We start from the raw sequence: 18,773 nt of genomic DNA, 5'->3' as shown, positions 1-18,773 counted from the left end.
CAGACTGAGGATAGGAAAGATTGCTTTGCGGTCAGCACAAAAACCTACAAAAAGACCACGCAGAGGGCGCAAAAAGACTCTCCGCACCGACTCACGGTGCCGAGGCGCTCCCTCTGCGTCCCAGAGCTTCCAGCAAGCAAGACAACAATAAAAATAGCAAGCTGGACAGAAAAATAGCAAACCAAAGAAAATACAAGCAGGAACTTAGCTTCTGCTGGGAAGACAGGTCACAAGAACGATCCAGGAGTGAACTAGACCAATACTGGAACATTGACAGGTGGCATGGAGCAAAGATCTAAGTGGAGTTAAATAGAGCAGCCAGCTAACGAATTAACCTCGTCACCTGTGGAAGGAAACTCAGAAACACCCACCAGAGAAAGTCCATGGACAGAACCAGCGGAAGTACCATTCATGACCACAGGAGGGAGCCCGACAACAGAATTCACAACAGTACCCCCCCCTTGAGGAGGGGTCACCGAACCCTCACCAGAGCCCCCAGGCAGACCAGGATGAGCCAAATGAAAGGCACGAACCAGATCAGCAGCATGAACATCAGAGGCAAAAACCCAGGAATTATCATCCTGACCATAACCCTTCCACTTGACCAGGTACTGGAGTTTTCGTCTCGAAATACGAGAATCCAAAATCTTCTCCACCACATACTCCAACTCCCCCTCAACCAACACCGGGGCAGGAGGATCAACGGATGGAACCACAGGCGCCACGTATCTCCGCAATAACGACCTATGGAACACATTATGGATGGCAAAAGAAGCAGGAAGGGCCAAACGAAATGACACAGGATTGATAACCTCAGAAATCTTATACGGACCAATGAAACGAGGCTTAAACTTAGGAGAGGAAACCTTCATAGGAACATAACGAGACGACAACCAAACCAAATCCCCAACACGAAGTCGGGGACCCACACAGCGCCGGCGGTTAGCGAAACGTTGAGCCTTCTCCTGGGACAATGTCAAATTGTCCACCACATGAGTCCAAATCTACTGCAACCTATCCACCACAGTATCTATACCAGGACAGTCCGAAGACTCAACCTGCCCTGAAGAGAAACGAGGATGGAAACCAGAATTGCAGAAAAACGGCGAAACCAAAGTAGCCGAGCTGGCCCGATTATTAAGGGCGAACTCAGCCAACGGCAAAAAGGACACCCAATCATCCTGATCAGCAGAAACAAAGCATCTCAGATATGTTTCCAAAGTTTGATTAGTTCGTTCGGTTTGGCCATTTGTCTAAGGATGGAAAGCCGAAGGAAAAAGACAAATCAATGTCCATCCTAGCACAAAAGGATCGCCAAAACCTCGAAACAAACTGGGAACCTCTGTCAGAAACGATGTTCTCCGGGATACCATGTAAATGAACCACATGCTGGAAAAATAATGGCACCAAATCAGAGGAGGAAGGCAATTTAGACAAAGGTACCAAATGGACCATCTTAGAAAAGCGATCACAAACCACCCAAATGACCGACATCTTTTGAGAGACGGGGAGATCCGAAATAAAATCCATAGAAATATGCGTCCAGGGCCTCTTCGGGACCGGCAAGGGCAAAAGCAACCCACTGGCACGAGAACAGCAGGGCTTAGCCCGAGCACAAGTCCCACAGGACTACACAAAAGAACGCACATCCCGTGACAAAGACGGCCACCAAAAGGATCTAGCCACCAAATCTCTGGTACCAAAGATTCCAGGATGCCCAGCCAACACTGAACAATGAATCTCAGAGATAACTCTACTAGTCCATCTATCAGGGACAAACAGTTTCTCCGCTGGGCAATGGTCAGGTCTATCAGCCTGAAATTTTTGCAGCACCCGTCGCAAATCAGGGGAGATGGCAGACAAAATTACCCCCTCTTTGAGAATACCCGCCGGCTCAGGAACACCCGGAGAGTCAGGCACAAAACTCCTTGACAGGGCATCAGCCTTCACATTCTTAGAGCCCGGAAGGTACAAAACCACAAAATCAAAACGGGAGAAAAATAACGACCATCGAGCCTGTCTCGGATTCAACCGTTTGGCAGACTCAAGATAAGTCAAATTCTTGTGATCTGTCAAGACCACCACGCGATGCTTGACTCCTTCAAGCCAATGACGCCACTCCTCGAATGCCCACTTCATGGCCAACAACTCTCGATTACCAACATCATAATTACGCTCAGCAGGCGAAAACTTTCTAGAAAAGAAAGCACATGGCTTCATCACCGAGCCATCAGAACTTCTTTGCAACAAAACAGCCCCTGCTCCAATCTCAGAAGCATCAACCTCAACCTGAAACGGGAGCGAAACATCTGGCTGGCACAACACAGGGGCAGAAGAAAAACGATGCTTCAACTCCTGAAAAGCTTCCACAGCCGCAGAGGACCAATTGACCACATCAGCACCCTTCTTGGTTAAATCAGTTAACGGTTTAGCAACACTAGAAAAATTAGCGATGAAGCGCCGATAAAAATTAGCAAAGCCCAGGAACTTTTGCAGGCTCTTCACAGATGTCGGCTGAGTCCAATCGTAAATGGCCTGGACTTTAACAGGGTCCATCTCGATAGTAGAATGGGAAAAAATGAACCCCAAAAATGAAACCTTCTGAACTCCAAAGAGACACTTTGACCCCTTCACAAACAAGGAATTCGCACGAAGGACCTGGAACACCATTCTGACCTGCTTCACATGAGACTCGCAATCATCCGAAAAGACCAAAATATCATCCAAATACACAATCAGGAATTTATCCAGGTACTCTCGGAAGATGTCATGCATAAAGGACTGAAATACTGATGGAGCATTGGAAAGCCCGAATGGCATAACCAGGTACTCAAAATGACCCTCGGGCGTATTAAATGCTGTTTTCCATTCATCGCCTTGTTTAATACGCACAAGATTATACGCCCCTCGAAGATCTATCTTGGTGAACCAACTAGCCCCTTTAATACGAGCAAACAAATCAGACAGCAACGGCAAAGGATTCTGAAATTTGACTGTAATTTTATTAAGAAGGCGGTAATCAATACAAGGTCTCAAAGAACCATCCTTCTTGGCCACAAAAAAGAACCCTGCTCCTAACGGTGATGACGACGGGCGAATATGGCCTTTCTCCAAGGATTCCTTTATATAACTCCGCATAGCGGCGTGTTCTGGCACAGATAAACTGAACAATCGGCCCTTAGGAAACTTACTACCATGAATCAAATTAATTGCACAATCGCAATCCCTATGAGGAGGTAGGGCACTGGCTTTGGGCTCATCAAATACATCCCGATAATCCGACAAAAACTCTGGAACTTCAGAAGGAGTGGAAGACGAAATAGACAAAAATGGAACATCACCATGTACCCCCTGGCAACCCCAGCTGGGCACAGACATAGATTTCCAGTCCAATACTGGATTATGAACCTGTAGCCATGGCAACCCCAAAACGACCACATCATGCAGATTATGCAACACCAGAAAGCGGATATCCTCCTGATGTGCAGGCGCCATGCACATGGTCAATTGGGTCCAGTACTGAGGCTTATTCTTGGCCAAAGGCGTAGCATCAATTCCTCTCAATGGAATAGGATACTGCAAGGGCTCCAAGAAAAAACCACAGCGCCTAGCATACTCCAAGTCCATCAAATTCAGGGCAGCGCCTGAATCCACAAATGCCATAACAGAATAGGATGACAAAGAGCAAATCAGAGTAACGGACAATAGAAATTTAGACTGTACCGCACCAATGGTGGCAGACCTAGCGAACCACTTAGTGCGCTTAGGACAATCAGAGATAACATGAGTGGAATCACCACAGTAAAAACATAGCCCATTCTGACGTCTGTGTTCTTGCCGTTCAGCTCTGGTCAAAGTCCTATTACATTGCATAGGCTCAGGCCCATGCTCAGATAGTACCGCCAAATGGTGCACAGCTTTACGCTCATGCAAGCGTCGATCGATCTGAATGGCCAAAGACATAGACTCATTCAGACCAGCAGGCATGGGAAATCCCACCATAACATCCTTAAGAGCTTCAGAGAGACCCTTTCTGAAGATTGCTGCCAGGGCACATTCATTCCACTGAGTGAGCACAGACCACTTTCTAAACTTCTGACAATATATCTCCGCTTCATCCTGACCCTGACACAGAGCCAGCAAGATTTTCTCTGCCTGATCCACTGAATTAGGCTTGTCATAAAGCAATCCAAGCGCCAGGAAAAACGCATCAACATCACGCAATGCCGGATCTCCTGGCGCAAGGGAAAATGCCCAGTCTTGAGGGTCACCACGTAACAAAGAAATAATGATCTTTACTTGTTGAACAGGGTGACCTGAGGAGCGAGGTTTCAAGGCAAGAAACAATTTACAATTATTTTTGAAATTCAAGAACTTAGATCTATCACCAAAAAACAAATCAGGAATTGGAATCCTAGGCTCTGACATAGGATTCTGAACCACAAAATCTTGAATGTTTTGTACCCTTGTAGTGAGATTATCCATCCAAGAGGACAGACCTTGAATGTCCATGTTTACACCTGTGTCCTGAACCACCCAGAGGTAAAGGGGAAAAGAGAGACAAAACACACTGCAAAGAAAAAAAAATGGTCTCAGAACTTCTCTTATCCCTCTATTGAGATGCATTAGTACTTTGGGCCACCTGTACTGTTATGACCTGGTGGTCAGGACAATAATGGACCTGGTGGTTAAGAGCACACGGAATGACCTGATAGTTACTGATAATAAAGGACGAGCTCTGGGACGTGGGAACTCTGCTGACCGCAATCCCTAATCCTATCACGCACACTAGAAATAGCCGTGGATTGCTCCTAACACTCTCTATGCAACTCGGCACAGCCTAAGGAACTAGCTAGCCCTGAAGATAGAAAAATAAAGCCTACCTTGCCTCAGAGAAATTCCCCAAAGGAAAAGGCAGCCCCCCACATATAATGACTGTGAGTAAAGATGAAAATACAAACACAGAGATGAAATAGATTTAGCAAAGTGAGGCCCGACTTACTGAACAGACTGAGGATAGGAAAGATTGCTTTGCGGTCAGCACAAAAACCTACAAAAAGACCACGCAGAGGGCGCAAAAAGACTCTCCGCACCGACTCACGGTGCCGAGGCGCTCCCTCTGCGTCCCAGAGCTTCCAGCAAGCAAGACAACAATAAAAATAGCAAGCTGGACAGAAAAATAGCAAACCAAAGAAAATACAAGCAGGAACTTAGCTTCTGCTGGGAAGACAGGTCACAAGAACGATCCAGGAGTGAACTAGACCAATACTGGAACATTGACAGGTGGCATGGAGCAAAGATCTAAGTGGAGTTAAATAGAGCAGCCAGCTAACGAATTAACCTCGTCACCTGTGGAAGGAAACTCAGAAACACCCACCAGAGGAAGTCCATGGACAGAACCAGCGGAAGTACCATTCATGACCACAGGAGGGAGCCCGACAACAGAATTCACAACAAACAACTGTTAAGAGGAGACTTTGTGCAGCAGGCCTTCATGGTAAAATAGCTGCTAGGAAACCACTGCTAAGGACAGGCAACAAGCAGAAGAGACTTGTTTGGGCTAAAGAACACAAGGAATGGACATTAGACCAGTGGAAATCTGTACTTTGGTCTGATGAGTCCAAATCTCAGATCTTTGGTTCCAACCACCGTGTCTTTTGTGCGATGCAGAAAAGGTAAACGGATGGACTCTACATGCCTGGTTCCCATCGTGAAGCATGGAGGAGGAGGTGTGATGGTGTGGGGGTGCTTTGCTGGTGACACTGTTGGGGATTTATTCAAAATTGAAGGCATACTGAACCAGCATGGCTACCACAGCATCTTGCAGCGGCATGCTATTCCATCCGCTTTGCGTTTAGTTGGACCATCATTTATTTTTCAACAGGACAATGACCCCAAACACACCTCCACACTGTGTAAGGGCTATTTGACCAAGAAGAAGAGCGATGGGGTGCTACGCCAGATGACCTGGTCTCACAGTCATCAGACCTGAACCCAATCGAGATGGTTTGGGGTGAGCTGGACCGCAGAGTGAAGGCAAAAGGGCCAACAAGTGCTAAGCATCTCTGGGAACTCCTTCAAGATTGTTGGAAGACCATTTCTGGTGACTTCCTCTTGAAGCTCATCAAGAGAATGCCAAGAGTGTGCAAAGCAGTCATCAAAGCAAAAGGTGGCTACTTTGAAGAACCTAGAATATAAGACATATTTTCAGTTGTTTCACACTTTTTTGTTAAGTATATAATTCCACATGTGTTAATTCATAGTTTTGTTGCCTTCAGTGTGAATGTACAATTTTCATAGTCATGAAAATACAGAAAAATCTTTAAATGAGAAGGTGTGTCCAAACTTTTGGTCTGTACTGTACGTGATTCACAGACGTCCGAATGAGGATTAAGTGCTTGGGTCACCCTTGCACCACAGGTTATAAATGGAGGCAACAAAAACAGATGTGAACTAATCTGTTTGTAAGGCTTTCTTCACATGTCCATTTTCTTTGGTCCTTATGCAGTCCATTTTTTAAGGACCACAAATATGGACACACGCACAACTGTTGTATTCAATGGTGGTGCCCACATGTCAGATTTTTCACACGGCCCGCTTGTCCATGTGAAAAACCCGTAGACATGTCATTCTTTTTCCAGTAGCACGGAGGAAATGCGTGCTGCACATGTGCACACTGATGACACACGGATGACCTCCGAGTGACACCTGTGTGATACATATCGGAATGGAAAGCTCTGGTGGCTGGGAAAAGCAGTACAGTTAGCGCTCTTCCCTGGTGCCGGTTGCCGACTCCAACTCTCATCTTCATCGCCTGGTCTCATTGCGATCAGCGAGACCAGGCGATGCTGTTGACAGTTGCAGTCAGGGCATTAAATAAATAAGTAAATTAAAAAAAATTGAGGGGTCATCTCTATATTTTAAAACCAGCGCAGATAAAGCAGACAGCTGCAGGCTTCTATTATCAGGCTGGGACAGTCCATGGATATTGGCCCATCCCGAGCCAAAAAGTAGAAGCCCGCAGCCACCCAAGAATTGGCACATCACACTAGATACGCCAATTCTGGCTCTTTACCTGGATCATCCCGATACCCTAGGACATTGACAATCAGTGTAGTATATGGGTTTGATGACAGCTGTGTTCTCTGTGCATTCAATTGCCATACTTGACATTCTATTGTGGTTTGCATAAATGGCAGCTCTACTTGGGAAACATTTTGCCCTTATTACCTTTTCCACTCTGTTCTGTCACTTTGCAACACTTAGAATTGCCATCTGAGGCCCTTGTAAAATGTATGTTAAGGCCATATATTATGACCTTATGCACAGGCTTGTGAATCATGATTCATCTTTTTGACTAGCTTGAACACTTGCTTTTTGGGCAAATTAGTGTACATAAACATAAGGTGCTATCCCTGCATTTAACATTAATTATTTGTGTCTTGTGTTGTCACATATTCTGTTTGTCCTCAGCGATTTGACCATTTACTATTGTTTATATCTTTATACATTGGAAATCTATTTTTATTAGTCTCAATAAAATATTTACATTTTGTTTAAATTAGATTTCTTCTTCATTAGTCTTTTTTCATCTCCTGGAGGTTTATGTACTTTATGTTTTTCTATTTTTCTGTATTACGGTATATTAGGAGTTCCTCATTTTGTGGATTATGATCCCTTATATTGTCCATTATTCTGGCTATTTTTATACAGACGTATTAGTCAGTAGTCAGTAGTCCAAGAGACATGAGCCATTGTTCATATGGGCCTGCTTGTTGGCTCTTGCGTAGTGATCTGTTGTATGTTGATTGGTTGAAGGTCTGTTAATTACCTATTATATCAGCCCCTACAATTTATTCTTCTAAATAACGCAGGTTAATTGTACAGTCAATGTTTGTTAAATCGTTGAATGCCTGATGACTACCTATTGTACCAGCCACTGCAGTTTATTATTCTTCTACCCTTGGAAGACAAGGACACAGGTTAATTGTACAATTGAATAATTAGGGAATTACCTACTCTCATGTTTCTTCAAACCTCTGGATAATGCCCAGAAAGACAGCTGTGGGTATAAAAGGGACATCTCTCCTTCTCCTTCTCTGTGCATTCAATTGCCATACTTGACATTCTATTGTGGTTTGCATAAATGGCAGCTCTACTTGGGAAACATTTTGCCCTTATTACCTTTTCCACTCTGTTCTGTCACTTTGCAACACTTAGAATTGCCATCTGAGGCCCTTGTAAAATATATTTTATGGCCATATATTATGACCTTATGCACAGGCTTGTGAATCATGATTCATCTTTTTGACTAGCTTGAACACTTGCTTTTTGGGCAAATTAGTGTACATAAACATAAGGCGCTATCCCTGCATTTAACATTAATTATTTGTGTCTTGTGTTGTCACATATTCTGTTTGTCCTCAGCGATTTGACCATTTACTATTGTTTATATCTTTATACATTGGAAATCTATTTTCATTAGTCTAAATAAAATATTTACATTTTATTTAAATTAGATTTCTTCTTCATTAGTCTTTTTTCATCTCCTGGAGGTTTATGTACTTTATGTTTTTCTATTTTTCTGTATTACGGTATATTAGGAGTTCCTCATTTTGTGGATTATGATCCCTTATATTGTCCATTATTCTGGCTATTTTTATACAGACGTATTAGTCAGTAGTCAGTAGTCCAAGAGACATGAGCCACTGTTCATATGGGCCTGCTTGTTGACTCTTGCATAGTGATCTGTTGTATGTTGATTTGTTGAAGGTCTGTTAATTACCTATTGTATCAGCCCCTACAATTTATTCTTCTAAATAACGCAGGTTAATTGTACAGTCAATGTTTGTTAATTCGTTGAATACCTGATGACTACCTATTGTACCAGCCACTGCAGTTTATTATTCTTCTACCCTTGGAAGACAAGGACACAGGTTAATTGTACAATTGAATAATTAGGGAATTACCTACTCCCATGTTTCTTCAAACCTCTGGATAATGCCCAGAAAGACAGCTGTGGGTATAAAAGGGACATCTCTCCTTCTCCAGAGAAACTCTAAAGAACAGTACCCAAGGCACCATGGCACCAATCAAAGGAGTATAGATTTGCTCCACTGCCCATCACTGAATCCATTAAGCCATTTGGAGAACCCAGGTTGGAACAATCAGCTCACCTGCCCACATACCTCAATGTACTGTGTCAGCTTCCTAAGCTTGCTATTACCTCATTTCTGTGGGTGCCCACCAAAAACGGTATGCTACTGGTTGGGGTAATTGCCCCTGAAGCCCCAAAGTTTCTTTCAGCCCTTGCCTTGTAGTACTCCATAAGACACATGAATCCATCTTACATATCCTGTTGGAAGGACAGCAGCACAGATCTCTCCTGTGTTTACATACAGTCTTCCCCTACACAGTGGTATGTCCCAGATTAAAAGCAGGAAGAAGTGATGGGCAGTCCATTTTTTTTTTTGGTGATCTGGCTCTCTTGGCTCCGCTCACCAAAAAGAGCTGACTCATTTGGATCTAAATAGATCCCTATTAAATATGTGTTCACCCCAGGTGAACAACTATTTAAAATAACATTAATGTGGCTGATACCATTCCCACCCACCGGTGAAACTATACCAACTTGCAGACAGCCAATTAAATTGATGAGTGGGCAGGGTTTTGTTCGAGTGGGGGTGGTTCTGTCTCCTGTACACTGGAATTTTACTCCCAGTGAGAGCCAATTAGAGAAAATAGGGCTCCCATGGGGTGCCAGCTACTGTCGTTCACAGCAGGGAGCCGGCTGTTTGTCTCGGTTTGTTTGCAAATGACCCATCACTAGCAGGAAGTCTCACTATGTTGTCAAGATAGAGAGACATTGGAGAGCCTGACTTCAACCAACCTCTTTTATAGTTTAGAGTTTTTATTATTAAACTAGTGAGGATATTTTTTACCTTTCATAATTATAAATACTTGAAAAAGGGCTATTTTGTGGTCTAATTTTATCTTAGGAGGTTTCTCAGGAGCTGAAAAGTCTTTAATATTTATTGTCCTTCCAGTTTTCAGAACATAGGTGGACAGAAATTAAAGTAACAGTAGACCATTTGCAAAGCAAAGAAAATATGTAAACTATGGATGGTATAGTTACTGTGAATACATTTTTATAAGAGATCTTATCTGCAATTATTTTGACCCCCCTCCACCTATAAACCCAAAGAAACCCATTTTTTTTTTACCAAGATGAGTGATCAAGATCTGAAACAATGGCTGTTTTTTCCTAAAAAGAGGCAGTTAGAAGGATGGCAAGCAATTGTATTTGTCATAAACAGAGACAATATGGGTTTCCAAGTTGAACACAGAATGGCATTAGTCAGCAAGTTAATGTTATCTTTAATCTATATAAACTGTTTTCTGCAGCACAAAGGCTTCCAGAGCCATTATCCGATAAAGCCATGTGCTATTATACAGCAAGCTCAGATATTTTTTGTTTATGCTTCTTGGAATAACCTGGGGAAGCCATGAAAAATAAATAAGCCCAATGTGGGACATAATTAGGCCCAGTATTATTGCTTTCCAGTTCCAGGACTGCCAGATTAAATCAACTTCAAAATGGATGAAGAGATTTTATCACCTGTTTTGCTACAGTGGCCTTGTAAAGCCGAGCTGGATGTACTGATATATGGGATTTGCAATAGAATGTATATTTTTTGAGTAAGACAAGAATCTAGATATTCTTTGACATTGAAGTTGTAGAAAAAACAATGTGTTTTTTTTTCTGCTAGAAGCAAGACACTATCACGCTAGTTTCAGAGAAAAGGGAAATCAAGTTCCAAATCATAAAGTTAAGCCACATGAGATCAGCACCATGGTCCGGAATACAGAAGAAACTCAATGACCTCCCTGCAGAAACAGGGAACATCATGTTGGATACAGTAATACTGGAACAAAGCAAATATCTGAATTTTTACCAAGTGAACAAAATACCCTACATTTCATTCAGCAATCAGCAATTAATTTCCATTGATGCAGCAGAAAGTCTCTGCAACATTTAGGAAGCGGCTCCTCAGCAGACGCACCTCGGACGCATGCTACATATGTGCTGACCGCTGTGTGTGACTACAGCCTTAGGCACACCAAACTATTGGATAAAGAGAGAGTTGGTAAAGCTGCAGAGAAAACAGCTTTAAAAACTCATAGAAAATATGTCAGTGATGGTAATGAGATGACTGGTAACCCAGTAAACACAGCACAAACTCAGAAGTAAGGGCTTGTTCACACACCCATATATTCGGACCAACACTCGGACCGATGATATTTACATTATTTGTTATTAGTGACTTTTTATACGCTCGTGTGAAGCTACCCTAATAAGAAGCATCCGGCTATTGTGAAAGTCAAAAGGAGCATGTATAGTGGCAAGTAAAAGTTTGGGCACCCCTGGTCAAAACTACTGTTGTAAACAGTTAAGTAAGTTGAAGCTGACATGATCTCTAAAAGGCCTAAAGTTAAAGATGACACATTGCCTTTGTATTTTAGGCAAAAAAATAAATTATATATATAATTATGTATTGTCATTTCTTTCATTTTAAAAAATACAAAAAGGGAAATGAACCGATGCAAAAGTTTGGTACCCTTGGAGATTTGTATACGGAGATAACTTTGGCAAAGACCTTAATTAGCCTGTTAGGGTTATGGCTTGTTCACCATCATCATTAGGAGAGGCCAGGTCATGAAATGTACCAGCTTTATAAAAACCCGACCTTCTCTAACCTTATGCCAAGAAACAGCAGCCATGGATTCTTCTAAGCAGTTGCATAGCTCTCTGAAAATGAAAGTGGTGGAGGCCCACAAGGCAGAAAAAGGCTATAAAAAGATAGAAATGCATTTTCAAGTTGCCCTTTCCTCAGTTCGAAATACAATTAAGAAATGGCAGTTAACAGAAACAGTGGAGGTAAAGATGAGGTCAGGAAGACCAATCAAAATTTCAGTGAGAGCTGTTCATAGAATTGCTAGAGAGGCAAGTCAGATCCCGGCTTGACTGCAAAAGACCTTCAGAAAGATTTAGCAGACTCTGGAGTTGTGGTACATTGTTCTACTGTTCAGAGACAACTGCACAAATATGGCCTTCATGGAAGAATCATCAGAAGAAAACCTCTCCTGCATGCTCACCATAAAATTCAGCATCAGAAGTATGCAAAAGAACATCTAAACAAGCCTAATGCATTTTGGAAACAAGTCCTGTGGATTGATGAGGTTAAAATGGAACTCTTTGGCCACAATGATCAAAGGTATGTGTGGAGAAAAAAGGGCACAGAATTTCAGGAAAAGAACATCTCACCAACCATTAAGCCTGGGGGTGGATCAATCATGCTTTGGGGTTGTGTTGAGTCAATGGCATGGGGAACATTTAATTGGTAAAGGGAAGAATGGATTCAATGAAATTTTAACAAATTCATGATGCAAACATAGAATCACCTGTAAAACAGCTCAAGTTGAAAATAGGATGGCTTCTACAAATGGATAATGATTAGTGCTGAGCGAGTATACTCGTTGCTCGGGTGACCTCCGAGTATTTGTTAGTGTTCGAAGATTTAGTTTTCATCACTGCAGCTGAATGATTTACAGCTATTAGCCAGGCTGAGTACATGTGGGAGTTGCCTGGTTGCTAGGGAATCCCCACATGTAATCAAGCCGCAAATCATCCAGCTGCGACAAGAAAAACTAAATCTCCGAGCAGTCATAAATACTCGGAGACCACCCGAGCGTGCTCTGGAAAACCTGACGAGTATACTAGCTCATCGCTAATAATGATCCTAAACACACATCAAAATCTACAACAGACTACCTCAAAAGTCGCAAGCTGAAGGTTTTACAATGGTCCTCACAGTCCCCTTATCTGAACATCATTGATAATTTGTGGATAGACTTCAAACTATAAGTATAAAAACCTGATTAAACAAGACCTTTCCTGAATATACATTCCCTTCAAAACAGAATGTCATTATAAAATAAACATAGTGGGGAATACTGAGAATAGCGTTTTATATACCAGTCTTAAACAGAACCTACTGGAGTAAGATGCACAGGGACCTTCAAAGATTTGGAGCCTCTTAGACTGAATGTGGGCCTCAAACTAATATCTACACCAGGTCTTAGCCACTGCAGAGTATCACTACAATTTAAGCAAATTTCTGGAGTAAAGTATAGTAATCTCAATTATGCTCCTCTTACTTAGCAGACAATCGGATGATGGTTTATATAGACACCGGTAGGAGAACAGTCAAGAAAGTCATTGAAGTGCCAGTTAGGATTTTTTTTTTTCAGACGCTTCTTCATGGAAAGGGTCGGTTTGGGGTTAAACCCAGGTATATCTGCTGGACAGTGCTGGGTAATTGGTTTGACAGCTTTTTGGGCTACACCAACACTGGAGTGCATTCTTTCTTCACCTTCATTTCTTCCTTTTCTGGCTTCTTCCGTACTCTACAATATTACATAACTATATTGGATTCTAATAAAATCTGCAGTAGTTTAAGCATGAGCGAAAAATGCGATTGTCCACTTGATGGCCAAAAAACTATTAAACTTGTAAGTGAGAAGCTGAATGAGCGGCCACTTAATGTAGCCAGTGTTGCCAGTTTGCTATTACATCACCCCAAAGTCAGATTTGCATTATGCTCTTCTCCAGTAAGCTCACTATAAATAGTCCACGTTCCAAGTGTAAATGACTTCCTTGCAATGAGGCCTTTAAAGTTGAACCTGATATATGGATGGAACATGCTTGCAAAGAATCAGTGGGGCTTACAGTTCTGATGTGGTGTCCTAGTAGAAGGTTAATACTACCTTGTCAATAGATATGAGTGCAGAAATCTCTTGGCCCATTAGCAGGGAAGGACTGAGCGTAGTCTAAACTCTTGAAAGTAACAGCCATTATTGGCTAGTGTCAAGACTACTCTCAGTCCTCCTATATTAAAGACATTTCCTAAATGCCCAAACAATCAATACAACTATTAATATTAACTTGTTATTGAGTTTCGATTACAAGTATTGAGTTTTTACATGCTTTAAAGGGGTTGTCCGGGACATTAACATTGATGGCCTATCCTTAGCATAGGTTTTTAATGTCTGATGGGTGGTGGTGCGACACCTGGCACCCCTGCTCAGTTACGGAGCTGCACAGCTTCATTGACTGTCTAGTGGCAATGGATGGGTACTGCACATCCACCCCCTATTCAAATCAAGAGGGGTTGGATGTTCAGTACCTCGCTGCGGCCACTATTCAGTCCACAGAGTTGTGTTGTGCAGTTCCTTGAATGAATAGTTCAGGCAGTTCTGGCCGACACCAGGAACAGCTGATTGGAAGGGATGCCGGGATTCACACCCCCACCGGTCAGACATTGACGATCTATCCTAAGGAAAAGTCACTGCCCTATTATGTACTGAGAAAATGTTCGCAAAAGGTTGATTAGGTAACTTTATAGAAAGGTATTCTGTGGACATGATCTCTAACAAGGGGTTGTACTGTCAGAATTATAAAAACATGGCTGCTTCCTTACAAAATTAGCATGGAACTTATTCACTGATAGTAGGTGACATTGCAGCTCAGCACCATTTACTTCAATGGCGCTCAGCTACAATGCAGAACACAACCAAATGGGGTGTTTCCTGGGGAAAAAAAGCAACCATATTTTCCAATCAAGTAGAACTTTTTTCTATTTTAATATTTATAAATTTTTTTAGAAAAGTAGTCATCATATTCTAAATAATAATTTAATATCTGTAGCAACAAAAAGTTCCTTGGTGCTGCCCTGAAAGAAATTTGAATAAGAACAATTCAAAGTATTGATATTTTTTATTAAGTTAAGAGAACAAGTCATTTCGGCACAGATCCTGCACCCTCCTCAACAGAGAAATGCGATGTTCTATTAATACAGTAAAAAAATAATCAATACTATTAAGTGCTCTGGTCCAAGGGAACTTCTTTCAAGTCAGCACCCAATAGATCTGTTTACTGGGATCAATTTGCAATTATTGTCATGGAAGAGGAGGAACGCCATCCTTTGCCGCTGCAGCCGCCATCACCCGCAGGCAGTCTTTAATGCCTAGATCTACTCTCAATAGAGGTGTGCTGATCCATGCACAACACAAGAGGATAAGTGGTTTTCCACTAAGTACTTTTTCTGACCTGTCCTGTCAGTACGTGTCGGACAAGGACGACCATTCTTTTGATTTTTTTTTTTAAAGAATAATTATTTGATATAGCCGATATCCATGCATTGTTATTATGTACTGTGCTTATACTGTATAAGGCAACTTACCTTAGCTAATGGTAATACTATAAATGCCCCTCCGCCACTAGATTCCACGATGATGGCCAAAAATTTAGGATTCACAGCACAAAATGAACTGTCCCACGTTAACTTTGATACCCGGATATCTTCATACATTTGATCTGCTTTTACAGGCTGGCCAAAAATATGCCTGAATTTGCTCTGGCGCACAACTCTTCGGCTCATTGTGGAATTTCTGCATAATTAAAAAGTAAGAGATGAGTCATTATACTTCCACAAGAAAACATGTTGTTCATAAATAAAACATGAGCTTTGTAACCAGTGTAACCACTAACATAAGACAGTGATGAACCACAAAATAAAAATACAACTACCTATAGCCATTGGTTATGCAAGGTAGACATACGTGGGCTGTGTTATATACCACATGGCTGTGCTATATATTACGTGGCTGTGCTATATACTACATGGCTGTGCTATATACTACGTGGGCTTTGTTATATACTATGTGGCTGTGCTATATACTACGTGGCTGTGTTATATACTACGTGGCTGTGCTATATACTACGTGGTTGTGCTATATACTACGTGGCTGTGCTATATACTACGTGGCTGTGCTATATACTACGTGGCTGTGCTATATGCTACTCATTTTGCACTTTTACAAATGTTCTACTTTATTACTTTCTAATGTTTACTTTAAAAAGTTTTCCATTAAAAAATTGTCATATTCATTGTATGCAGTTTTTTCTTTGCAACAAGTTCAGCTTACAATAAAATGCCTACTGGTAACTGAGGAAGAGGGAGTAGGTCACAAAAATTGGCATATAAGGGGTTGACTTATATAAAGCCCCTCTGCTGTATGGTATTGTAGAATTTACAATAGCTAACACTCATGTAAGAAATGAAAACTGGCATTGTACTACACTGTGTGCAGAATTATTAGGCAAGTTGTATTTTAGAGGATTATTTTTATCATTGATCAACAATTATGTTCTCAATCAACCCAAAAGACTCATAAATATCAAAGCTTAATATTTTTGGAAGTTGGAGTGGGGTTTTTTTTAGATTTGGCTATCTTAGCAGGATATCTGTTTGTGCGGGTAACTATTACTGTGCAGAATTATTAGGCTAAGTTCACACTGCGTTAGTGCAGTCCGTTCAACACATCCATTAAAAAGACTGCACTAACGCAAGTGCCGACGTTTACACAAGCGCTAGCGCAGATGGAGCATCTGCTAGCTCCGTCTGCGCTAGCAGTGCGCTAGCAGTGACGGACCCGGAAAAGCTGCAGCCCGCGTCTTGGGTCCGTCACTCAATGACTGCCCATCGCTAGCGCACGCCCATTGTGGGTGTGCGCTAGTGATGCATCCGCCATTGAAAGTAATGGCGGCGTTAACGGACTACGTTACACCGCGTTATGCCGCGGTGTAACGTAGTCCATTAAACGGGTCACACTAATGCAGTGTAAACCCAGCCTTAGGCAACTTAATAAAAACCAAATATATTCCCACTTCACTTGTTTGTTTTCACCAGGTAAACCAATATCACTGCACAAAATTTAGAAATAAACATTTCTGACATGCAAAAACAAAACCCCCCAAAATAGTGACCAATATAGCCACCTTTCTTTATGATGACACAACAGCCTTCCATCCATAGATTCTGTCAGTTGCTTGATCTGTTTACGATCAACATTGCGTGCAGCAGCCACCACAGCCTCCCAAACACTGCTCCTAGAGGTGGACCGTTTTCAGTCCCTGTAGATCTCACATTTTATGAGGGACCACAGGTTCTCTATGGGGTTCAGATCAGGTGAACAAGGGGCCATGTCATTATTTTTTATTCTTTGAGACCTTTACTGGCCAGCCACGCTGTGGAGTAGTTGGAGGCATGCGATGGAGCATTGTCCTGCATAAAAATCACGTTTTTCTTGAACGATACCGACTGAACCACTGCTTGAAGAAGTTGTCTTCCAGAAACTGGCAGTAGGTCTGGGAGTTGAGCTTCACTCTATCCTCAACTCGAAAAGGTCCCACAAGTTCATCTTTGATGATACCAGCCCATACTAGTACCTCACCTCCACCTTTCTGGCGTCTTAGTCGGGGTGGAGCTCCCTGCCCTTTACTGATCCAGCCTCTGGCCCATCCATCTGGCCCATCAAGAGTCACTCTCATTTCATCAGTCCATAAAACCTTTGAAAAGTCAGTCTTAAGATATTTCTTGGCCCAGTCTTGATGTTTTATCTTATGTTTCTTGTTCAAAGGTGGTCGTTTTTCACACTTCCTTACCTTGGCCATGTCCTTGAGTATCGCACACCTTGTGCTTTTTGTTACTCCAGTAACGTTGCAGCTCTGAAATATGGCAAAACTGGTGGCAAATGGCATCTTGGCAGCTTCACGCTTGATTTTCCTCAATTCATGGGCAGCTATTTTGCGCCTTTTTGCCCAACACGCTTCTTGCGACCCTGTTGGCTATTTGCCATGAATCGCTTGATTGTTCGGTGATCACGCTTCAAAAGTTTGGCAATTTCAAGACTGCTGCATCCCTCTGCAAGAGCATCTCACAATTTTGGACTTTTCAGAGCCGGTCAAATCTTTCTTCTGACCCATTTTGCCAAAGGAAAGGAAGTTGCCTAATAATTAAGCACACCTTATATAGGGTTTTGATGTCATTAGGCAACACCCCTCATTACAGAGATGCACATCACTTCTTTTACTTAATTGGTAGTTGGCTCTCAAGCCTGAACACCTTGGAGTAGGACAACATAAATAAAAAGGATCATGTGATCAAAATACAACTTGCCTAATAGTTCTGCACACATTGTATACCTATATTTCTTTGCTGCATCTGTGCATCATGAATCGTGGTATGTGTTAAAGGGGGGGGGGGGGCACAGAGACTCTTTCGCCCGGGGCCCTCAAAAACCTGGAGCCGGCCTTGCATCTTACATGAGGAGGGAGCGTCAGTCAGGAACTTGTGCTGCAACGGATGTTACAGGGGCAACTAAGCAGCAGGTACTTACATCTGTGCCAAGTGTGTTCATATCTAATATATACCCTGTATCTAATGTATTAGTGACTTCAATGTACAGTCTATGTGTGTCGTGTGTGAGTGCTGTGTATGGGGTGCGAGAGTTGTAAATGGGGTGTGAGTGCTGTGCATGGGGTGCGACCGCGCGAGAGTTGAATACAGGGTGTGAGTGCTCTATACAGGGTGTGAGAGCTATGTACAGGGTGTAAGAGTTGTATACGGGGTGTGAGTGCTGTATAAAAGGTGTGAGTGCTGTGTGCGGTAAACGGCCAGTGTGTCAGGGCTGTATGTGGTATACAGCCAGAGTGTGAGTACAATATGCGGTATACGGCCTGTGTATTAGGGCTGTGCGTGGTATACGGCTAGTGTGCAGTAATGAAAATGAATAGGAGTCAATCTTCAGTACTCGGCAAAGGTCACTATGCAGCTGATGAAGCTGGGCTGTTCTGCTCCAAAGCTGCTAAC

General features: G+C 42.4%; 1 protein-coding gene across 2 annotated transcripts in view; it reads right to left on the bottom strand.

Annotated features, from left to right (window-relative positions):
- CORO6 (coronin 6) overlaps positions 1-18,773 on the bottom strand; it is a 113,298-nt gene that overhangs the window by 61,051 nt on the left and 33,474 nt on the right. For both annotated transcript variants that reach the window (XM_069761168.1, XM_069761167.1), the window contains exon 2: positions 15,303-15,510. In XM_069761168.1, the coding sequence (XP_069617269.1) occupies positions 15,303-15,500 (198 nt within the window). In that variant the 5' untranslated portion in view covers positions 15,501-15,510. The remainder of the gene's footprint in view (positions 1-15,302; positions 15,511-18,773) is intronic.

This window comes from Ranitomeya imitator, chromosome 3 (genome assembly GCF_032444005.1).
Source record: "Ranitomeya imitator isolate aRanImi1 chromosome 3, aRanImi1.pri, whole genome shotgun sequence".
Classification (NCBI taxonomy): Eukaryota; Metazoa; Chordata; class Amphibia; order Anura; family Dendrobatidae; genus Ranitomeya; species Ranitomeya imitator.
This window is presented reverse-complemented; position numbering and strand designations above follow the sequence as displayed.